This window comes from Chinchilla lanigera, unplaced genomic scaffold, assembly GCF_000276665.1.
Source record: "Chinchilla lanigera isolate Chin_1 unplaced genomic scaffold, ChiLan1.0 scaffold00091, whole genome shotgun sequence".
Taxonomy (NCBI): domain Eukaryota; kingdom Metazoa; phylum Chordata; class Mammalia; order Rodentia; family Chinchillidae; genus Chinchilla; species Chinchilla lanigera.
Genome location: NW_004955492.1, coordinates 7,313,217 through 7,335,962, shown reverse-complemented (window position 1 = coordinate 7,335,962; position 22,746 = coordinate 7,313,217). Strand labels below are relative to the sequence as shown.

Here is a 22,746-nt window from a genome sequence, read left to right as displayed (position 1 = left end):
AACACAAACTCTAATGATCAATCCCACAAGGGATGCTAGTTACTCCCATCCTACAGATCAGTGCCGCCGCCGCGGCGAATCCGCGCAGCGACCCCGAGCCGGAGGGAGCAAGGACAGCGGCGCGGGGGAAGGGTGCAGAGGGGAGGCTTCGTCCTTCCCGGCCGGCGCAGCCCCGCCGCTCAGGACCGCAAAAGCTCCCGACTCCGCAGGCCGCCAGGGTCGCGAGGCCCCTGTCCGGGAGCCCGACGCCACACAGCGCGCCGGGAAGCTTGGGTCGCTCGCCACAGGCCCAGCAGAGGCGGAGTGGCCGCCGAGGACCCGCCACGCGGGGACGCCAGGGACGCGGCACGGAAGGGCGAGCGGCCCGGACGGCACAAGCCGGAAGTGAGCGCGAGCCGGAGAGAGCGCCGGAACGCGGATTCGGGCCGGAAGTGTGCGCGACCAGGGGAACGAGCGGGCGGCGGAGCCGGAAGTGCGCGCGGCGCAGGGGTCGGTCCGGCGCCGGGAGGCGGGCCGGAGGTGTGAGCGGCTGCGACGGCTGTGCGCTCGCTCGCTTTCGGCGTGCGGTGACGTCGTCCGCCGCCAGGCCTTCCCGCGCTTGGTGGCCGGGGGCTGGTCCCCGCGCGCCCCTCGCGCCCGCGCCTTCATTGTCCGAGCGTTTCAGCGAAGGCACACCCGACATGAGCGGCAAAGAAGGTGGCGTCCCCGGCGTTCGCGCGGATGGGGGCCCTCCAGCCTCTTGCGGGGGTTCCCTCCTCGCCCTCTCCTTGCACGCGCGCGCGGCGGCTCCGGGGCATCCCCGCCAGATTGGCTTTGTTTGCACCCCCTCTTTCTTTAATCTCGGAGCTGTGCGTTAGTTCATCCAGTTGGGGAACTGCTGCCTCTGTGCCCGGTCACGGCTGCGTTAGGAGAAGCCTGGGTGGTCGGTGGAGACAGGGCCGCTTGTGCTGTCAGTCAGTGGAGAAGGCCTCCAGGGCCGGGCCGGGCTGTGTGTGTGTGTGTGTGTGTGTCAGGGGTTTGCCTCTCCTTGGCTGTGCAAACACCGTGATGATGGAAGATTCTTGCCCAACTTTTCTTCTTTTCTCCATAAGGGTCAGGAGGATTCAGGAAGAGGAAACATGACAACTTCCCCCATAACCAAAGAAGAGACGGGAAGGATGTTAATTCATCTTCTCCCGTGATGTTGGCCTTCAAATGTAAGTTCTCCGTGTTGTCAATTGGCTAAGGGGAGAGCTAAAGGCTGTAACAACAGTTACGTAGCCGTGTTGTGCACAAGAAAACAGCCCTTTAGATTTCACGATGTTCAAATAAGAAACCTTACTTTCTTGGGTATTTTGTGAGTGTGCTACATTTGCCCTGAAAGTCTGGGTTCCAAAGACCTTAACCTTTATGTTCTCTTAAGGTAAACATTAATTTCACACAGCTAACATTTGAATGTTAGGCACATGCCATGTACTTAAGTTTTGTCCAGTACCTGATATTGTCTCATTTCTCGTTTACTGACATATTTATATTTAGGGTGTATTAATTTTGTTAACTAGACTTTTGAAGACGTTTTGACATAGCACTTTGCACAGACTGGGAACTCGTAATCTCACACACATGTGCACATGTATCTTCACAGTCCCCATTTTCACAGCTTGTTGAGTTGGTAACTTTTTTCCATTTCAGAACCATGAGGTGGTACATGCTTGTAATCCCAGTCCTTGGGAGGCTGAGGCAGGAGGCTCACTGTCAGTTCAAAGTCAGCCTGAACTACGTAGTGAAACTATCTCAAAAAACCAAAACCAAAACAAAAATCCCAACAAACTAAGCTCCTCCACCCCCAAACGTAGTCCTCTCCACCTCTATCTATACTGTGTCTGCTTCAGCGATCTTGGAGGTGCTTGGTTGGTTCTGACTTGGAGTCACCGGAAAGTTGAATTGAGGAGGAGGTACCCCAGCCATTGATTGACAGCTTAGACCTTCTGCTTGCCACCATCTCTCTGCCCTCCATAGTGCTGCTTGATTGTCCTTGTGTGTGGCATCTGGCTTCCCCCATTAGGCAAAAACCATGATCTCCTTGTGTGCTGAGCTCAAACACAGTAGTCTCGTTTGCTACACTAATTTGTTACAAGCAAAGCAGCTTAAAAACTGCTTCATTTAAGAACAAGGGAATTAGTTTCCACTTTTTAAATGAGTGAGTGTCATACAATTTGTGGATATATTTTAAAACCAACACAGTACCCACAAGTGATCTTCATAGGTATCAGAAAACTAGCTGTAACTGAACAGGGAACATGTTTCTTCTCTAAGGGCCAGTAGTGTAGTGGGTTATCTGTGAACAGGGAACATTTTGATAAGCTATGTACAGTACTGAAAGAACTGCAGTGGGTCAGGTATTCCCCATCCTTATACTTACCCTATAAAGAGCTGCTTGTTTCCAGTTTATTTTGCTGTTTGATGTTTCTGCTTGACTTTGGATGCAAAGTTCTTTTAGTTCTGAGTTCCTTCTGAGTTCCTTCTAGTGTAATGTCCCCAGTGCCTGTTTGGTGAACCATAGTTTTCCTCTTCAAGGCTCAGCTCAGGTGGCTTTTTGGTGATAAACTTTAGATTGATTTGTTATTCATCCATTAGCCATGAGATCCTTGTTTTTTTTGATGCCGGGAATCCAGCTCATGACCTGATGCTTGTCAGGCAGGTTCTGTGCTGCTGAACCACATCCCTGGCCCCCATGAGATAGTTACTGAGCGTCTCTCTCCTAGACCTTTCATATATACTTTAGCATGATTACATTTTGTTTATATCTTTGTCTTATACTGAACTGAGCTTCTTCAGGATAGGAATTACATATTATCTAACTTTTTATATTGTCTTAACTCACAGAGCTCACTAAATATTCAAAATAAACAGTATGTGTGTATTACCTGGAAATACTAGACAAAACCCTGGCCTATTTATTGTCTCAGAAATAAAAGATCAGCTATATTGGGGTCCTTGCCACATACTAATTTGGCTAATAGCAGTTTATATAAGTTCTTGTTTTTTTTAATTCATGCAGAGTACATTATTATTTTCCTATAATTGAAGCAGTATCCTTGGCTTTACAGTGAAAATGCTCTGCAGTAAAATAGTCACTAAGAGTTAAGTGGCTTAGAAGTATTTCAACAACTAACCCTTGAGAATTCAGAAAGTTTATACTTGAAATTTACTACTTGAGTAGTGTTAAATGTTCTCAACTACAAAATAAGGTAACTGTGAAGTGTTGAATATGTTAATTAGCTTGATAATGTTTACAAAGTATATATGTACAGAGTCTGCTTAAAAAGTGGTGTGCACACTTTAGGAAAAGAAAAATGTGTATAACTATTTTAATGCTAAATTTATTGAGACCTCATGAGATTAGTACAAGTTACATTGGCCTATAATTTATAATAACAAGATATACTCAAAGTGGTGGTCACTAGCTTCCGGACATTTATTAGTACAGTGAACTGCTGCTTGGGTAACCTTGGTGCATTGAGATTGCTGCACATGCATTTTCAATTTCTTCTCTAAGGGCCAGTAGTGTAGTGGGTTATCTGTGATAGATGACATCCTCTAGGGTCTCAATATGAGGGTAACATCTTTTGAAAAAACGTACTATTTTTCTTTTATTGAAGTATGTATATGTTATTTTGGTGGACCCTATATATTGAAACATCACATCATATATTTTATTTTGTTTTTCTGAGACAAGGTCTCACAATGTAATTCAGGCTGGCCTTGAACTCACTGTGTTTTTTGTTTTTTTAGTTTTTTGAGACAGGGTCTCATTATGTTGTTCAGGGTAGCCTTGAACTCACCGTGTAATCCAGGCTAGCCTGGAACTTGAGGCAGTTCTGCCTTAGCCTCTCAACAGCTAGGTTTATGGATGTGCACCACCATGCTTGGCAATTTCTAAGCATAAGTACTGAGCCATTAAGGATAATGTATAAGCTAGGTGGATATCACAGCCTACATTTAACCTTTCCTTCTTAGAAACTCTTCTTAGTTTTCACCTATTTCCCATTCTCTTTGATTTCTCACTTCTTCTCTCAGTTTTCAATTGACCTATTCCTAGCCTTATTTTTACTTTATTTTTTTTGGAGTGTGGGGAATTGAACTCAGGACCTTGCGCTTGCCAGGAGGGCACTTGTGCCACTGAGCTATCTCCATGGCCTTCCTAGCCTTATTAAATTTTTTTTTTATTGTTTTATGGTACTGGGAATCGAACCCAGGACCTTTGCTTCATATTACCTGCCCAGTCCTTTTCATTTTTTAAGTTTTGAGACAGGCTCTTCATAAGTTGCCTGTGTTAAGGTCAAACTGGACACCCTTCTGCCTCAGCCTCCTGAGTGTCTGGGATTATAGGCATGTGCCACTCTACCAGGCTGTACTAAAATTTTGGTGTTTTTTACTGGTCATTTTTAGACAAAATGCTACAACTTTGTATTGATTACAGAATATTCTATGATCTAGTCCTATAGTTACAAAAAAATCAACTCATAGAGTGGTTATAAATTTTAATTTGTTTTCCCTCTTTACTGTCTTAAAATAGTTCAATGTTTGTCAAGTATTTAACAGTTACGTATGCAATACTATATTACTAAGTGGTAAAATAATGTGTTCTTCAGGTTATATATTATCTCTAAATGGACTAGATTGTTACTGAGTATTTAAGAAGTGGGATAGTCATAATTTTTAGCTTTCTAAGAAATTGAGATAAAATTACACATTTATTTAAAGAGCTTTGTATATTCATTTTAATACATATTTTTTGTTTTGTTTTTTTCTGGTATCGGGAATTGAACTCACGACCTTGCGCTTGCCAGGCAGCCGCTGTGCCGCTGAGCTAAATCCCCAGCCCCTCATTTTAATACAGTAGTGCTACCGTAATGCAGTTTACAAATATTCTACAAACCACCAAGCAGTCAGGAGTCATGGGATTCTGTGTCTATCATTGACATTTATAGAGAACTATTAGAGGACAGTGTTCAGTTCTCTGTGTTTTGAGAATTAGTGTCATGACCACCATGTTCTTCTTGTGTTCTGCCGTAAATGGAGGCAGCTGACTGCAGCCACTGTTGGCATTCACCTTGAGCTGAACAGCCTTCATCTTGTATGGTGGGTATGGAGTGAAGACTGTGTACGCGAAGTTGTGATGATGTGTGCTTAGTGTTTCAGCAGGAGCTGGATGCAAGGCATGACAAATATGAGAGACTTGTGAAGCTTAGCCGGGATATAACTGTTGAAAGTAAAAGGACAATTTTTCTCCTCCACAGGATTACAAGGTGAGTACACATCTTCAACATTTGTCAAATACTTTATTTTTTTTAATTTTATTTGTCTTTTTTTGAGACTGGGTCTTGCTATGCAGTTCAGGCTGGCCTTGAGCTTACTTTGTAGCCCAGGCAGGTGTTGAACTCACAGCGATCCTCCAGCCTCAGCCTCTCAAGTGCTGGTGTTACAGGTGTGCGCCACCACACCCAGCAGTCAAATATTTTAATAAAGATGGGAAGAAATAATTCTTATTTTTGGAGTAGCTAAGGATTTTGTGTTGTGTTATCATTAAGGTACAGCTGTTATTTGAAAAAATATATTAAGATTTGGATTATTTATTAGAACCTATTACATTAAAGTCTTATTTGGGTGATACATGTGGAAATTTTAATATTAGATAAATATTAAAATCTGGTTAACTTGTTCGATTTTTTTTTTTTTTTTTTGTCTTTGTGAGACAGGGTCTCACTATGCAGTTCAGGCTGGTCTTGAACTCACTTTGTAGCCCATGCTGGCTTCGAACTCAAAATGATCCTCCTCCCTCAGCCTCCCCTCCCGAGTGCTGGGATTACAGGTGTGCACCACCATGCCTGGCTTTCTTTTCTGTGGTTTTTTGAGACAGTCTCACTGTGTAGTCGAGGCTGGCCTCAAACTCACGGTGATCCTCCAGGCTCAGCCTTCCAAAGTGTTGGGATTATGGGTGTGCATCACCATGCTTGGCTTGCCTGTTTATTGAAATTGCTCTTGTTACTTTTTCATATCATTAAATCTTGTACACACACTACTGTTTTCTTATTTTACATTTTTGCACTTTAACAATACTGTTAACTACCTAATTCCCCTTTGGAAATTGCTCTTCTTTCATCTCTATGATGTTCTTTTCCTTGTATTTTCTCTCCCCAGTACTAGACTATCTTGTTTTTCCAGACAGGCAGTTCATAGTTTCTAGATGGTTTTGATGACAAGTAAAAGAAACTACTTTAACCTGCCTAAGCAGAACAGGGAAATGAATTATGGAGATTATTATATAGATTGAGGAGTATCTCATGAGTGGAGCTGACTGTTTTCCATATTTTATTGTGGCCTCTTTCTTTGCTTTGTACTTATATTTCATGTGACCAGTTCCCATTGCATCACTGTTGGCTGTACCCTGTAACTCTCCAGCCTATGTGTCTAGGTCTTGCTCCCAAGAGATTCTAATTACAAATTCCAGATGTCTTTAGAGATGTAGTTGTGATAGGCTTTGCATCATGTATTTGTTCAGTAACTTAAAGCTTCTTTTCGTTTGTTTTTGGTTTTTTTGAGTCGAGGTGTTAAAATATGCATCAGACTGGCCTTGAACTCACTATATATCCCAGGCTGGCCTTAAACTTGCGGGATCTTTCTGTTTCATCGTCCTCCTTCTGGGATTATTGGCAAGTGTCACCACTTCTGGCCTAAGACTTATTTTATTTGGTGCTGGGAATCGAACCAAGGGCCTTGCACATACTAGGCAAGCATTCTACCATGAACTACAGTGGTACCTCACTTCATGAATTTAATTCTTTCCGTGATTATGGTCGCAAACTGAATTGGACAAGAACTGAATCAAATTCAGTGGTTAGGTTCAATGTTGACCTTATGGGGAAATTTGATTCTCTTCATGTCCAATTCAGTTTGCAACCAGAATCGTGGAGAGAATTAAGTTTATGAACCAAGGTACGTGCCATTGTATACCTCCAGATGTAATGTAAAATACTTAAGGTAATTATCTAATGCTTTAATTTCATTTCATTAAGCAGAAGCAATTTTTCATACATAGATTAATTGGAATGTGATACTTGTTACCCTTTCCTTTTTTTGCAGAAATTTTTATGTAGCTTTTCTTAATTGAAAAAAGTTGAATAGTACATGTTTGTAGTACATAATGATTATATTCATCCTAGGGAGCTGGTACATGCACATCACACATTGTAATTCTTTCTACTCCCCCTTTCCTCCCCTCCTTGCCCCTCCCTCCATCTCTTGGTTTAGCCTTTTCTTTTTTTAACTTGTGTAGCATTAGTTCTTGCTTCCTTTTTCTTTTCCTTTGTTTTTCTCTCTCCCTCTGTTTCTTCCCCTTTCCCTTTTTCTTTTGTGATGGGTCTTGCTATATAGTCTAAACTGGCCTTAAACACTATATAGTCCAGGCTGGCCTCAAACTCGTAATCATCTGGCCTAAGCCTCTTGAGTACTAGGATTACAGGCTTGTGCTGCCAAGGCTTTCTTTTTCTTTCTTTTTCTTTCTCTTTTTGTCTTTCTGAGACAGGGTTTCACTATACACTTCAGGCCGGCCTTGAACTCACTTTGTAGCCAGGGCTGGCCTTGAACTCAAAGCAGTCCTCCTGCCTCAGCCTCCTGAGTACTGGGATTACAGGCGTGAGCTACCACGCGTGGCCCAGATATCTTTCTGATAATGATTTCTAATTTATTTTCATTATGGTCAGAGAATATACTTTATTTTATTCTTTGAATCCATTTACTGATATATATATATTTACTGATGTACATATTTTATTTTTTTTACTGATATATGTATTTTTTTTTCCTGTTTTTGAGGTATGTTTTATTTTCATTCATCATACAAATACATATATCTTTCTGTAATACCCCAGGCAAAATCAGAGAACACAGCAGTACGACTGGGACCCTCAGAGACCCACAGGCCGGTGGCATCTGTGAGAGTGCCTGGGTTCATGGTAGTTTGTGGTTAGTGACCCTCTTTTAGGTGGCTCTTCCTGCACATCATGACTGGCGGGGTCTTGGAAGCATGTAGACTCTATTCACTCGCTCTTCCTGCTCAGGGGTCTCTTTGGCTGCCAAGGAATTCTTCTCTTGCATCTCCATCCTCTTCAGTGTGGCCTTACCTAACCTGGTGATTTGCTCCACACTGGCTTGTCTGCCATTTTCTTAAAACAGTGCGTTGGTGATAAGTTAGCTCTCTCTGGTTCTGTAAGCTGTAGGAATTGCTCTGCCTTCCAGCTTGGGGGAGAATTTTTTTCCAGTCTGTTTTCTCACATACCTGCTGCAGTGATCATACTCAGCCAAAGACTAGATGGAGTCTTTGTGTAGAACTCTGATGTGCTTTTTCAGTGGTTTTTTCCCCCTACTCTGCCTTGAAGATTTAGCTGTTTTGACCTCCCAAGACCTTCTTTTCAACTCAGGGAAACTTCAAGCTCCACCTAAGTTTCCTGTCCTCACACCTTCACTTGGGGGCGCCAAGCAGTAAGATGGAACAGTCATAGAGTATGTGCTCCCCTCTCCGTCACTGTTCATGCAACCATAATCCAGGGTCTGGAACCATTATTTTGTCTACTTATTTTATCTGTCTTAGTTGTTTAAGTGGGAGGATAAATCTATTCCATGTTACTCTATCCTGACTGACATAGACATCTAAAGATGTCATATTTTAATTATGATCACTCTATACATACAATTTTTGTGTACTTTTTTCACTTAACAGTATGCTATAGCATTTTCCATGTTTTTACATGCCATTAATAAAATACAGTTGTAGAGATGAGTTAGAAATTTCCAAATACAGGTACTTACTTAGTCCTATATTAATAGTTAGAATATCTAAAGTTTTCATTGTCAAAGCATCTGCCTGTTGCTTTAAAAGTTCCCAATATCTTGATTATAGTGCACCTGATATGGAAGAAATATTGACTGAATCAGAAATTAAATTGGATGGCGTCAGACAAAAAATATTACAGGTAGCCCAAGAGCTGTCAGGAGAAGACATGCATCAGTTTCATCGAGCCATTACGACAGGTAAGTCTAGGTTTACTGAGTGTATGTTTAAGAAATAATGTGCTAATGACTTACATCTGAGCAGCATGAGTTTTAGTTGGTATCTGGTAAAATATAGGTTGACTTTGAAAAACAGGACTTTTAGGTAATGTAAGGCAAACCATCAAGTTCATTTGGCTTTATTTTTCTAACAATGTGTATAATTATTGCTTGATTTTAATAAGGTAATTGAGAACACCTAACAGGCCTAACAGATTGAACTTTCTTTCTGAGTTTGTTGGGTATATTAAACAGGGAACGTCTCCTTTATAACTCCAGGTAAATCTGACCGGTGACTTTAAATTTCTCTTTTTTTTTTTTTGTTTTTTGTTTATTTTTGGTCTTTTTGAGATAGGGTCTTGCTATACAATTCAAGCTGGCCTTGTGCTCATTTTGTAGCCGGGCTGGCCTCGAACTCACAACGATCCTCCTGTCTCAGCCTCCCCAGTGCTGGGATTACAGGTGTGCGCCACCACGCCCAGCTTAAATTTCTCTTTTGCTAAATTCATAAACAAGAAGGTGTCACATAGCCAGATGAACTCAAACAACTCATAGTGTAACTCCATATCTGTTAGTACTGGGTTGTATGTATTTGTTTAAAAAGGTTTAGGGAGTACTGGATCTTGGTTATTGCAGTTTTCAGGTGAAAGTACTGGGTTCTTCCCTCTTGATCTTTTTTTTTTTTTTTTTTTTTTTGAGACAGAGCCTCACTAAGTATTTCAGGCTGGTCTTGAACTTACTATGTAGCCCAGGCTGGCCTTGAACTTGCAGCAGTCCTGCCTCTGACTCCCAAGTTCTGGGATTACAGATGCCTCTTGATCTTTTTTTTTTTTAACACAAGCTCATGAGCAAGAGAGAGGCTATATAATTCAGATATAACCTACAGTTTGCAGGAAGAATGGAAATGCTCAATACTCAATATATATGTTCAATTTTAGTCTAAATTCTTAAAATATCAGCACTTGTTTTTTGGAAATGCTGAAATGTCTTTCAGTATTAGTAAAAGGAGATACCAATATACGTGTTAAAGCACAGATATGTGATTATAGACTGAGGTGGTAGCTCTTGCAGTTCTGTTGTCACAGACCCATTACAATAATTTATTATTTTCAGGTTTATATGTTTTATAAAAAATAGCACACAATAACAAACATGATTTAGTGAATCCAGTATGTATTGTCAAATGATACAACTTCAAATATGACAAATTGGGCCAGAGTGTGGAGACCAGATGGATAGTGCAAAGAAGAATGAGATGAAAGCTAAATCAAGCTTCTGGATGATCTATAGAAATATCTTCATATCCTCTCTTGTGGTAGAAAGATTTCTTGGGCCAGGGCTATAGCTCAGTGTTACAATACTTCCCAGGCAAGCACAAGGTCCTGAGTTCAATTGTCACTGCCAAAAAAAAAGAGAAAGATTTCTTTAAAATGACAGAATAGCCAGTTATGGTTATGGTGTAATAGTTCTGATGACTTAGGTTTCCCAGGGATCTAGTGGAACATTCTGGATTTGCTGTATCTAGCACAGGAGCCTTCATGATGTCTTCATTCATCAGTAAAGTATAAGGAAAGAGTTCACATAAGGGCAAGGATGATGTAGAAAATAATACCAAGAGAAACTTCAGCAGCTGTTTGATAAAATAGGTGTGACTTTTAAAGACATAGGCATAGGCAAGGCTTTCTGAACAGAACTCCAGTGGCACAGGAAATCGTACTGAGAATCAAAAATGAGATCATATCAAATTAAAAAGTTTCTGCACAGCAAAGGAAACAACCAACAGAGTGAAAGATAGCCTACAGAATGGGAAAAAAATTTTGCCATCTATTCCTCAGATAAAGGACTAGTATGTAGAATATGTAAATAACTGAAAAAAATTAGACCCCCGCAAAATAAAAGAGCCGATCAAAAAAATGGGCAATTGAAACGAATAGACACTTCTCAGAAGAAGTACAAATGGCCAATAAATACATGAAAAAATGTTCAGCATTGCAGGGCTTTAGAGAAATGCAAATTAACTCTTTTTTTTGTTTGTTTGTTTTGTTTTTGTTTTTCTCCGGTACCGGGGAGAAATGCAAATTAAAAGTACACTGAAATACCATCTTACCCAGAAAGAGTGGCTGTGATCAGAAAATCTAATAACAAATGCTGGCAAGGATGCGGGGAAAAAAGGAACTCTGTTGGTGATGGAAATATAAATTAGTACAACCACTTTGGAAATCAGAAAACTAAAAATACTAAAAATAAAAATTCCTCAAAAAACTAAAAAGAAAAATTCCATTTGACCAGCTATCCCTCTCCTAGGAATCTTCCCAAAAGAATTAAACTAGCTGGGCATGGTGACACATACCTGTAATCCCAGCACTTGGGAGGCTAAGGCAGGAGGGTCACCACAAGTTTAAGGCCAGCATGAGTTACAGAGTGAGTTCAAGGTTGCCCTGCACTACAAAGTGAGACCCTGTTTAAAAAAAAAAAAAACATGGGTCGGGATATAGTTCAGTGGCATAAGCGCCTGCCTGGCAAGTGCAAGGTCCTGAGTTCGATTCCTGGTACCAGAAAAACAAAAACAAAAAAAACCACATCAAAACCAAAAGAGTTAAAATCATATTACAGGGATACATGCGTACCCATTTTTGTTATCTTGGAAACAGTATGTATATCTTATCAACATATGAATGGATAAGGAGTATGTGTTGTTTATACACAATGGAGTACTATTTTGCCATAAAGAAAGTTATGAATTTGAGGCATTTGTAGGCAAATAGATGCTACTTGGGAACTAAATGTTAGGTAAAATAAGTCAGACACACAAGCTTAAATATCACATGGTTTCTTATATAAGAAACTCATATATATTCTATTTATCTCAGAATAGAAAAGAGATAAATAGGAAGTAGGGAGACGTTCATATAACTCTAAATTATCTATTCTGTTATTTCAAAAAAATTTTTTTTTTTCAGTACCGGGAATCGAACTCATGACCTTGCGCTTGCCAGGCAGGCGCTGTGCTGCTGAGCTAAATCCCCAGCCCCTCAAAATGTTTTATTATCTGCTAATTTGTCTAATTTATACTACTAGTTTGTTGAAGAGAAGGTTTTGTGTTTTTATATATTTCTTTTTGGTAAGAGAGATTCTTTTTTTTTATGACATATTCTGAGTAACATTGGAATGCTTGCAAGATATTTAGGTTTTTTTTTTTTTGTTTTTTTTTTCACGGTACCAGGGAGCAAACTCAGGACCTTGTGCTTGCCAGGCAGGCGCTTGTGCTGCTGAGCTGAATCCCTAGCCCTATTTAGGTTTTCTAAAGACAAAGTCTCACTATGCAGTGCAGACTGGCCTTGAACTTGCTTATAGAGCCCAGGCTGGCCTCAAACTTGCAGCTGTTCTCCTGCCTCAGCCTCCATGTTCTGGGATTACAGGTGTGTGTCACCACGCCCAGTTCCCTTTTAAAATTATGATACATAGCATATTAACTGTTGTTAGCCTTTATTTTATTATGAGATCTTAATTTTTTTATAGAAGAATGCTTTTTAATATTTTCTTTATTAGTATCTATTTGTATTACATTAAAATAAAAAAAGTAGAAGCCTCAGCAGCTGTATGACTAGGGATTTTGTACATTGTCAGTGGTGTTTCTCCTACCAGGAAGGAAACTGCTCTTGGAAAGAGGTTAGATGGGGCGTGAGTGACATGGGTGTGGTATCTGCAGACTCCTGCCTCAGCATGTTCTTGAGGAGAATTAGAAGCATCAGAGTCTTTTTTGGATCCTTGTGATTTGTGAGTTTTCCTTGAGGATAACCCACTCATAGATTTATAAAGTTAAGAATTTCCTATATTTCACTTTTCTATAAAAATATATTTAAAATGAAGTTCTTTGAATGAAAGCAATAAAGACTTTTTTTAAGGTTAAGAGGTAAAGCAGTCAAATGAAGAGGTATCTGGGACTTAAAAACTTGTGGATAGATATTTTATTCGATAAAATAAGGCTATTTATAATTAGAGTAGCGTTAACAATAGAATGCTTATGAATAGCCTGCTGCTTGTAATTGTTAAGTGCTTATTTTGGTGTTACTCCAAATAGTTATTCTTTTGACTTGAAGGTAAAACAGTTCTGGCATTGAACTAAAGGAGTTCTGTGCTTGTTAAGAATAGTGCTGATGGCATGCAGAGCATTTCCCTAAGGGATGCTTATGTGAACTGAACTTTAGTGTCTGTATTGAACGACAACAAAACTCACAACAAAACCTTATGTCTGTTTTCTATACATTGCTTATCAAAGTAGGTTACAGACTGTCCCAAGGGATGAACGAAGGAATGAATAGTTACTTGAAATTAGTTACTTAAAAAAACTTGGTGCTGCATCATTTTTTCCCTTCTTCACAAAAGGAGAAATTAACAGGTGAAACGGGAATGCTTAAAAGGGGAAAAAATTTTTTTTGTTTGTATTATTACTAATAATAATTGCCATCTTTTAATTCATTAATTTTTTTGAGACAGCATCTCATTGTATAAGGCTGGCCTTGAACTCACTCACTATGTAGCACAGGCTGGCCTCAGACTCACAGTGATCCTCCTCTGCCTCAGTCTCCCCAGTGTTGGGATTACAGGTGTGTGCCACCCACACCCAGCCAAGAATTTACATTTTTTTTCAGGGAATTTACATTTTTTAAGACATTTTGGTGCACAACGCTAAATGTTTAGACCCTAAATAATGCTTAATTATTTTATCCAAGACTGTGAGTGACGGCTTAAATGATTTTTTGTTTTGTTTTAGTTTTGTTTCCTGGGAAATAAACATTTAATGATACATTGCTCTTCAGGGAAGTGATTACTGAGGTCTTCGAAAACTAAGCCAGGAATGTACAACCATACAGCACAGATCTAAACTAGGGTAATTTTTTACCACAACTACCCTGCGAACTACAACCTTTTCCTTTCCAAAATGACCCTCACCTCACATGAAAACAATTGCCAGCAGGGGAATCAAAAACCTAGCTTTGTGGCCAAAGGTGAAAACCAAAGAAAAAATAGCAGTTCGCTGGCTAACTGGTAAAAGCAGGGAATCCAGTGCCCTTCATTGTGCTGTTTTGGCCTGCTTGTTCTTGTTTTTGTCTCTCTTCGTTGGCCCATCCATGTAAGCTCTCAGCAGGTTTGAACAAGCCATCTGAAACTCATTCACTTCTTCGGAGCTCGTCACAGTGCTGATCTTTTTCCCATCAGTAGCTCTCAACAGGCATATGTTATCTGAAGGCTCAAAGCCCCCCACAGAACCCTTCTTTGGGATGAAGCTAGTTCGACCATCATATGCATGAAAACACATCATTTTTGGGGTTATGTCCACGCTGTCCGACAACCGACACTCTGGAAGAGCCTGGCCAGCTCGGTCAGGAACTGCTCGCTCTCTAGCAGCACCATCCTGGTGATACGCAATCCAGTCCTCCTGCATAAGCCCAGGACAGTTAGAGCTGGACCTTTCCTAAATGAAGAGTTTAAAAAAACATTTTTTTTCTATTAAGAGACAGAGTCTCACTATATTTCTCAGCCTGGCCTTGATTTCTGGGGCTCAGGTAATCTTCCTAATTTACCTTTCCAAGTAGCTGGGACTATAGCCATGCACCAGTGTGCCTAACGTGTTACGTGTATTTTTGTTTTGTTTTTTTGAGTTTTCTATATAGCTCAGACTTGCCTTGAATTTGGAGTATTCCTTCCTGAGCCTCTAGATTGCTGGGATTATAGACATGAACTACTGTGTTTGAGATATTTTTAAAGCCACCATTCTTTATATTCTTGACTTTTTTTTTTTTTTTTTTTTTTTGAGATGGGGTTCTTATTATGTAGTCCAGGCTGGCCTTGAATTTACTATGTAGTGTAGGCTTGCCTCGAACTTGCAGCAATCCTCTTGCCTCAGCCTCCCAAGTGGTGGGATTACAGGTATGCACCACTATGCCCCGCTTTTCATGACTTCTTTTAATTCTTGACTTCACAAGTTAGAAAATTGAGATTCACGGGGATTCACAGAAGTTTCATCCAAGGTTATAAGCTACCAAGTGGTGGTGTTGGTTTCCCCCCATATACATAGGTTCCATTTCTTTATGGCCATAGAATGTGACCCCTATAAAGGCTTTATCTTGCTTACCCCAAATATTAAGAGTGTCTTTATAAACTCAGTGCGCATTATTGTCTTTTTTCATATACTTAAAAATTTCTAGCATACTATGCGATCTCCTTATATATTTCTTTACTGTCTCTCCCTTACAGGAATGAAGACTATACAATTCTTTACAGAGGTTTTATTTATGTATCCCAGCTGCTTGGTAAAATGAAATGTTGGTATAATGAAGAACAAATATTTTTAAAAGGCATTTTTTTTTTGGTACGGGAATTGAACTCAGGACCTAGTGCTTGCCAGGCAGGTACTGTGCCATTGAGCTGTAGTCCCAGCCCCAAGGCATTCCTTTTTTGTTTAGCCATATTTATCTGATGACTTGCTTCTGCAAGTTTTTATTTTACTATTTTATTCAACCCCCTAAATTTCTTTTTTTTTTTGGTTTTTCTTCGGTACCGGGAACCGAACTCACGACCTTGCGCATGCCAAGCAGGTGCTTTTGCCGATGAGCTAAATCCCCAGCCCAAATTAGACTACTCGGGGGTTGAATTTTTTTTTTTTTTTTTTTTTGGTCAACCCCCTAAAGAAAATGTTTCTAGGATTGTTTTTTATATATACTAACAGGATTAGGATCAATATTAATATATTATATAAAAATAATATATTTTGCTTTGGGGAAGTTCTCAAGTTTGTTATATTAGTACAGAGAAATTTGTTATAGATCTAGTATATTAGCAAAGTTGAGAAGGCTCACTAGAAAAATGAACTAGGACATAAATCCTTACAAGTCTTTGAACCAATATAGTGGGAAAAATTTAGTAAACAGAAAGACATAGCTATAAAGTGAATATATCTGTTTAAGAAAAAGTACCAGAGATGTCAGTAGTTAAGGTATAGTTGTGCTTGGACTTGGATGGATAAACTGACATGTTAGTGGCTTGCCGAAGCAGACATCATTTCTTCTTTCTTCAGTAGTCTTTCCTTAGTAGTCTCTGTGATAGTGGTCATTTGATTGTGGTCTGGCCACCTAGTCATTCTGGTGACCAGTGCTCTGTTGTTACCAATATGTGGTCTCCAGAATCAGCCAGGGAAATGAGGCCAACCTGACAGGCTGTGGGAGCGCATAGAGGGTGCTTGGCCTGAGGGTTTATAGGGCAGCCTTGGAAGTGGCGTAGATTGCTTCTACCCACGCTCTACTGGCCAGTCACACTGCCGTACCTAACTTCATGGGAGGATGGAAAACATGGTTTTTGTGTGTGCCAAAGAAAACAGATACGTTTGATGAGTAACTTTTCTCTGCCCAATATTGCAACTTTATTTCTAGTGGAAAATCTGGGTGTATGCTTATTGGTAGATTGTAATTTTCTCTGAAAAGATTTTTTATTTCAAAAGCATTCTGTAAGTAATTTAAAAAATGAAAGTGTGATTAGACGACCTCAAGTCTCACTACCTCATTTTGTAAATGAGATTCGTGATGGTATTGGAATTGGAGTCTTTATTTTTAATTAAATTTTTTGATACATTTTAGGTGTACATAATAATCACACTCATTGTAGGGAATTTGTACCTGTACGTGGTATAACTTGATTCTTTTTTTCTCTATTCCTCTACCCCCACTTTCGCCCCTCTTCCCCTCTTTATTTACAAAAGTTTTGTTTCCATTTTTCCTTCATTTTTCATCATTTTTCATCATTTTTCTTTTACCTTCCTTCCTCCCCCTCCCCCACCAGTTTTCCTTCCTATTGGAACATTTCCTTCCTATTTCACAATATCTATTATATATTTTAGTCCTTATTTACACTTTCAGTTTCTCACACCAGAGAAACAATGCAGTATTTACACGTGTCCTATTTATTTCACTTAAGAGTATGGCTTCAAGGTGCATCCATTTACCTAGAAATGTCTCAAGCTGATCCTGCTTTATTGCAGAGTAGTGAAGTCTGGTTTATTTTACCTCCTCTGATAAGATTTCTGCGGGAGTACTCTTCTCTGGTAGCAGGTATCTGCAGTGGCAAACAGAAACACCAAAACAACACCCAGGATTTGGAGGCAGATTTATTTACATCAATGGGCACTGGTCAGGATTATTCCCAGAATATCAGGCCCTGCTCTCTGGTGGTTTCGGGTTTATATTGGATAAGCAAGCAGGAAGTCCAGAGGCAGAGTGGCCTGTTAATTGGGGATTGGTTTATACAGTGTATGTCATAGTAACCAGCTGGGCATCACAGTGACCAGCTGTTTCTAAGAGACTAGGACTCTAATGGAGCAACCAGATCTGGAACAGGAACTATTATTACCTGGGCATCTAACAGACTAAATTATACTGGCTATGGGGGTGCACTTTCTGCTACATATCTACCTGCTTTCTCCAAAGCTTTTTCTTGAGGAGCTCAAATCCTATGTCTATTTAAAGACTCACACTTCTTTAATTCTACCCTCGTGTGAAAGTAAAATAGATATTTTATTTTATATTTTACTGATGGATTGATTGATTGAGACAGGCTTTCACTGTGTAATCCAGACTGGCCTTGAACTCACTGTGTAACCCAGGCTGGCCTCATATTTGGGGCACTCTTCCTGCCTCAGCCTCCCATGTGTTCGGATTACAGGCACACCCCACCAAACCTGCCTAGATACAGTTTAAAATTGCATTTAAATGTGAGAAGTTTCAGTAGGCATGCTTCATGATCATTTTGTTTTTTTGGTTTTTGAGACAAGGTCTTACTATGTAGTCAGACTGACCTTGAACTCACTGTGTAGCTCAAGTTGACCTAAAACTCATAGCAGTCCTCCTGTCTCAGCCTCTGGAGGGCTGGGACAATAGACCTGCACCACCACACCTGGCTCATGACAATTTTAATCACAGTGGTCATACTGCAAGCTTTTGTAATAACTGCCATGACCAGGAGAAAATCTTTGGGCATTTTCTGGGTTACACAAACTCAATTTGTATACTTTTTTCTAGCTGAATATCTGCTATGCACTACTTCAACTGTGTGAGTCTGTGATGATACTTTAGTCCAGTTTCTCTCTTCCTTTCTGAGCTTTCTATTGCTTTTCTGAAACCTTGTTTCACAGTGTCACTGTTTTGAGCTGAGGTCCACATTTGGTCAGTTTTGGCATAGTGCACCAAGTCAAACAGGCCCTCATTCCTTTACAAACTCATAATTTATCATAGCTTAATGGAATAAGCAGTAATATACTTAATGGAATAAGGCATGGTGTACTAAGCACTTAGCAGCACACATTCACCTTCTGTCTCTTCTAGATATCACATAAAAAAGAATTACATACTACGTAACCTTTTATGTCTGGCTTCTTTGACTTGGCCTATTCTCAGGGCTCATTGGCACTGTAGCATGGGTAGGCATTCATTCCTTTTTGTGGCTACCTCATAGTTTGCTGTGTGGGTAAGCCACATTTTGTTTAACCATTCATTATTGATGAACATTGGGGTTTTCTCCACCTTTTGGTTATTGTGAATAATACTGATTAATATTTGTGTGTAAGTCTCTGATCAAAATATATAGTGAAAGTTTAAATTTTACAAATTTGTACAGTAAAAGACATTGTCATTAATGCCCCTCAAAGTACTCCCCCTTGGTTTGTTAGACATTTTTTTTTTTTTGAAGCAGGGTCTTGCTCTGTAGTTTGGCCTGACCTTGAACTCACTATGTATCCCAGGCTGGTCTCAAACTCATGGCAATACTCCTGCCTTAGCCTCCCCAGTGCTGGGATTACAGGCATGCGCTACCACGCCCGGCTCCCCCTTGCTTTGAAAATGCTTACCCCATCATTCTTGGCACTTTGTGAAGCAGTTCTGAAAATCTTCCGTGTGTTTGTGAGGTGTGATAAAAAACCCACTGAATGCTGCTGGCAAGTGAGAGTTAATGGGAAGGCAGGCTCATAAAAATATTATAGTGTGTTGTCTTCCACCTTATTCATGGGATCTGGCACTGTCTATTTTCTGCTCTTCCCCAAAGTCAAAATGACTGTGAACGGTAAACGTTTTTAATTGACTGAGGACACTGAGGTAGCCATGATATGAAAGAGGACTGTCAGGACTGATTCAGAAAATGGCAAGAACAATGTAGTGTGTTCAAAGTGAGGGGAAGTAATGCCAGTGTGTCTTTTACTGTAGGAGAAAAATCACGATGGTTTTTGATCACCCTGCACATGGTTTCAGTTCTCTTGGGTATATATCTAGGAGCAGAATTGATGAGTCATGTGATAACCAGTTTTCTAAAAACTCATTAAAAGCATGCAAAGAAGGTTGAAACGTGAGATTTGAGTTCATAGGGAAACCTCTGTCTTACTGGTTTGCCTTTAGATATGCTTTTTGATGAATACTAGGACTGGATATACACTGCTTAAATATTAGAAGAATAAATGAAAGTAGAGTCCTTTCATTGGGTTTGCCTGTATGTGTTCTATAGTGGCATAAGGAAAAGAATAACAAATTACATAAAAGCAGCCTACAAACTTCTCTTTTACTGGAAGCTGATTCTGTAAATAATTCTAATTGGATTTCCTCCAAGATGATGGCAGAGGGGAAAGCATTGTTTGATGGAATATGGCAGTAGGTTGAGAATTTTCACCTTGGGGATTATACATTGAAAATAACGGATGTCCTTTTTATCAAGTTGAAACATAGTTTGTTTAAACATCCTTTTACCTACATGTGACCAAAAATGCTTTTCAGTGTTTTGGGCCAGATGTCCTTGAACACTCATAATGATACAGCGTGAAACCTGCTTTCTGTGGAGCAGAATTGCGTACTTCATTTCTAGAGTATCTTTCATCAAACATCCTGAGGACAGCCTACATATGATATACTTGGAAATTTAATATCTGGTAGCCACCATATTTGATAGTTATTAATACTACAGAGAAATTTCAGGGCTGTTATTGTCTATTGTATTTTTTCCTCTAAAAAAAATAAACTAGGACCTCTAATTCTGATCTTTATCATTTTTACTTCAGTTCTTTTTCTGAGGGTTAGAGGTGGGGCACAGTGCTGGGGATTGAACCCAGGGCCATTGCACAGTTACATCCCCAGCCCTATTAATTTTGAGACAGGGTCTCACTAAGTTGTAGAGTGGCTGGGGCTGGGTTTGAACATGTGACTTTCCTGCCTCAGTTGAGCCTCCCATAGAGCTGGCATTACAGGTGTGTGCTGATGATGCCTGGCTTGAACTCTAATCTTGTACAAATATTTCTTTTTGGACTCAAATGAAGATAATAAGTTAAGTACAGCTGGATACTTTTGAATATTTGAATGCCAGTTTTTTTTTTGAATGCCAAATTTTAAAATATTTTTATTTGGACTTACAGTTTCATAAAACTCATGAGAAGGAATGGTGAGAGATTATTAGAAGGAGTGTATTAAACCTCTGCATCTCTTCTACGCAGTGGTGCTGTTTTTTGGGATGGGGCAAAGAGCCAAGTCATGAAGGTGTGGTCGTTGCTCTCAGAGTTCAGGGTGCAGAATTGGTGATGAGATAACTTTATAATGCACAGCCAGCTGGACCATTTACTTACAGTACACATTTTATATAGTAGGAAATAAGAAGTGAGTGCTGCCTTGATTGAGGGGTTTCAGAACGTTTAAACTTTATAAAAAGAAGTGAGAGAGAGCCTCCTAGATACCAAGCAGCATGAAATCATGAAGCTATGTGTTTAAGAGGCTAAAGAATAATGATAAAGCATTGGAGAAAAGCTGCTCTGGGAATTTAGAGACATGAAGATGAGAAAGTGGGGCTGGGGATTTAGCTCAGTGGCACAGTGCCTGCCTGGCAAGCGTGAGGTCGTGAGTTAGATTCCCGGTACCGAAGGAAAAAAAAAAGGTGAGAAAGTGTAGGTACAGTTATGTCTCCTATTTAGTAGAATGTAGTTTAGTGGGAAAAATATAGTTGAATATAGGTAAATGGGAAGGGCATGCACTGAGAAAAAATTTCTCACTGTTTAATGTGTGACCTGAGTGAATTTCCTAATTTTTTTGTGCCTCAATTTGTTTATTCATTAAGGACAATAATATAGCTGTATAAAGTTATAATAAGCATAAGGTGGATATATATTTTTTATATACAATTAACATTCAAGATTTAGTTATATTTTTTAGAAGTTTTATTTGGGATTTCTGGATAAACACCCCAAAGGATTGACAGCAGGGACTTGGATAGTTCTGTGAATATCAGTGTTCACAGCAGCGTTATTCACATGGGCCAAAACGTGGAAGTGACCCCGCATTTGTCTGTTGATGAACTGATAAGAGTGGCCGGTACATACAATGGAATATTTAACCAGCCTTAAAACGGAAGGAAACTCTTACATATATTGTAACATGGATGAAATGTGAAGATGTTATGCTAAATTAAATAAGTAGCCACAAAAGAATAAATGTGTGATTCTACAGTGTGAACTTCATAAAGTAATTTAAATCATAGCAGCAAGAATGGTGGTTGCCAGCAACTAGGAGAGGAAAACATGGGAGGTTATTGCTCCATGTAAGCTATAGAATTTCAGTTGTGCAAGATGAAAACATTTTTGGAGTGTTGATGTTGGTGGTTGTACACATTATGAGGATATTTATAACCAGTGGACTGTACGATTAAAAATAGTTAAGGTTAGCCAGGCATGGTGGCTCCCACCTGTGATCCTCCCACTTAAGAGGCTGAGGTAGAAGGATTGCTGCAAGTTTGGGGCCAACCTGTGCTATGTAGTAACCTCAAGTCCAGCCTGAACTACATAGTGAGACCCTATCTCAAAAAAAAGAAAAAAAGTTTAGATACATTTTTTGTTTATTTTATAACAATAAAAACCTGGGAAAAATAAAGAAAATAAACTTTTGTGCTAATTTAAAAAATCAAAAGGATTCTAACCACATCTGCTTTCTTTGCAAAGTGGCATAATTGATTTTATTGGAAATGAATACTGCATGCTCTATTGCACTGTTTTGCTTACAAGGACAAGTAGAGAAAAAAACCTGAGTTTGATCGTGTTCAGTGTAGGAGGACTGAAACTCCCCTCTCACGTAAGGATAGCATCCCAGGGACCTTGGTTTAAAACAAATGTCAAAGTTCAGCTGTGGGAGAAGAATAAAAAAGTGGTGATTCAATCAAAAAGCAAACTAGTAATTTAAAAACTACTCCAAATTTCTAAATGCATGTTGTTTAATTACAGGAGAACGGATGGTAAAATATCATTCCTGTATCAATGTAAAATAAAATTGTCCAAAATTCATTACTTGAACAAAGTTGTTTTGTCCACTTGAGTCAAATCAAAGCATGGAGTAATACAGCTTTTTTCTTTGGTACCGGGAATTGAACTCACGACCTCACACTTGCCAGGCAGGCACTATGCTGCTGAGCTGTATCCCCAGCCTAGCTTTCTTTTGCTTTTTGGTTTCTTTCTTTCTTTCTTTCTTTCTTTCTTTCTTTCTTTCTTTCTTTCTTTCTTTCTTTCCTTTCTTTCCTTTCTTTCCTTTCTTTCCTTTCTTTCCTTTCTTTCCTTTCTTTCCTTTCTTTCCTTTCTTTCCTTTCTTTCCTTTC

At 39.6% G+C, this 22,746-nt stretch overlaps 1 protein-coding gene and 1 pseudogene across 2 annotated transcripts in view; one reads left to right on the top strand and one right to left on the bottom strand.

Moving 5' to 3' along the window:
• Positions 1–450: 450 nt before the first annotated feature.
• Tsnax (translin-associated factor X) overlaps positions 451–22,746 on the top strand; it is a 30,531-nt gene continuing 8,235 nt past the window's right edge. The window contains exons 1-4 of one of the 2 annotated variants that reach the window (XM_013504735.1): positions 451–696; positions 1,092–1,196; positions 5,177–5,291; positions 8,942–9,072. In XM_013504735.1, the coding sequence (XP_013360189.1) occupies positions 681–696; positions 1,092–1,196; positions 5,177–5,291; positions 8,942–9,072 (367 nt within the window). In that variant the 5' untranslated portion in view covers positions 451–680. The remainder of the gene's footprint in view (positions 697–1,091; positions 1,197–5,176; positions 5,292–8,941; positions 9,073–22,746) is intronic. The other variant, XM_005404969.2, reaches the window with a different exon arrangement.
• Positions 14,165–14,505, bottom strand: LOC102006469 (annotated as a pseudogene).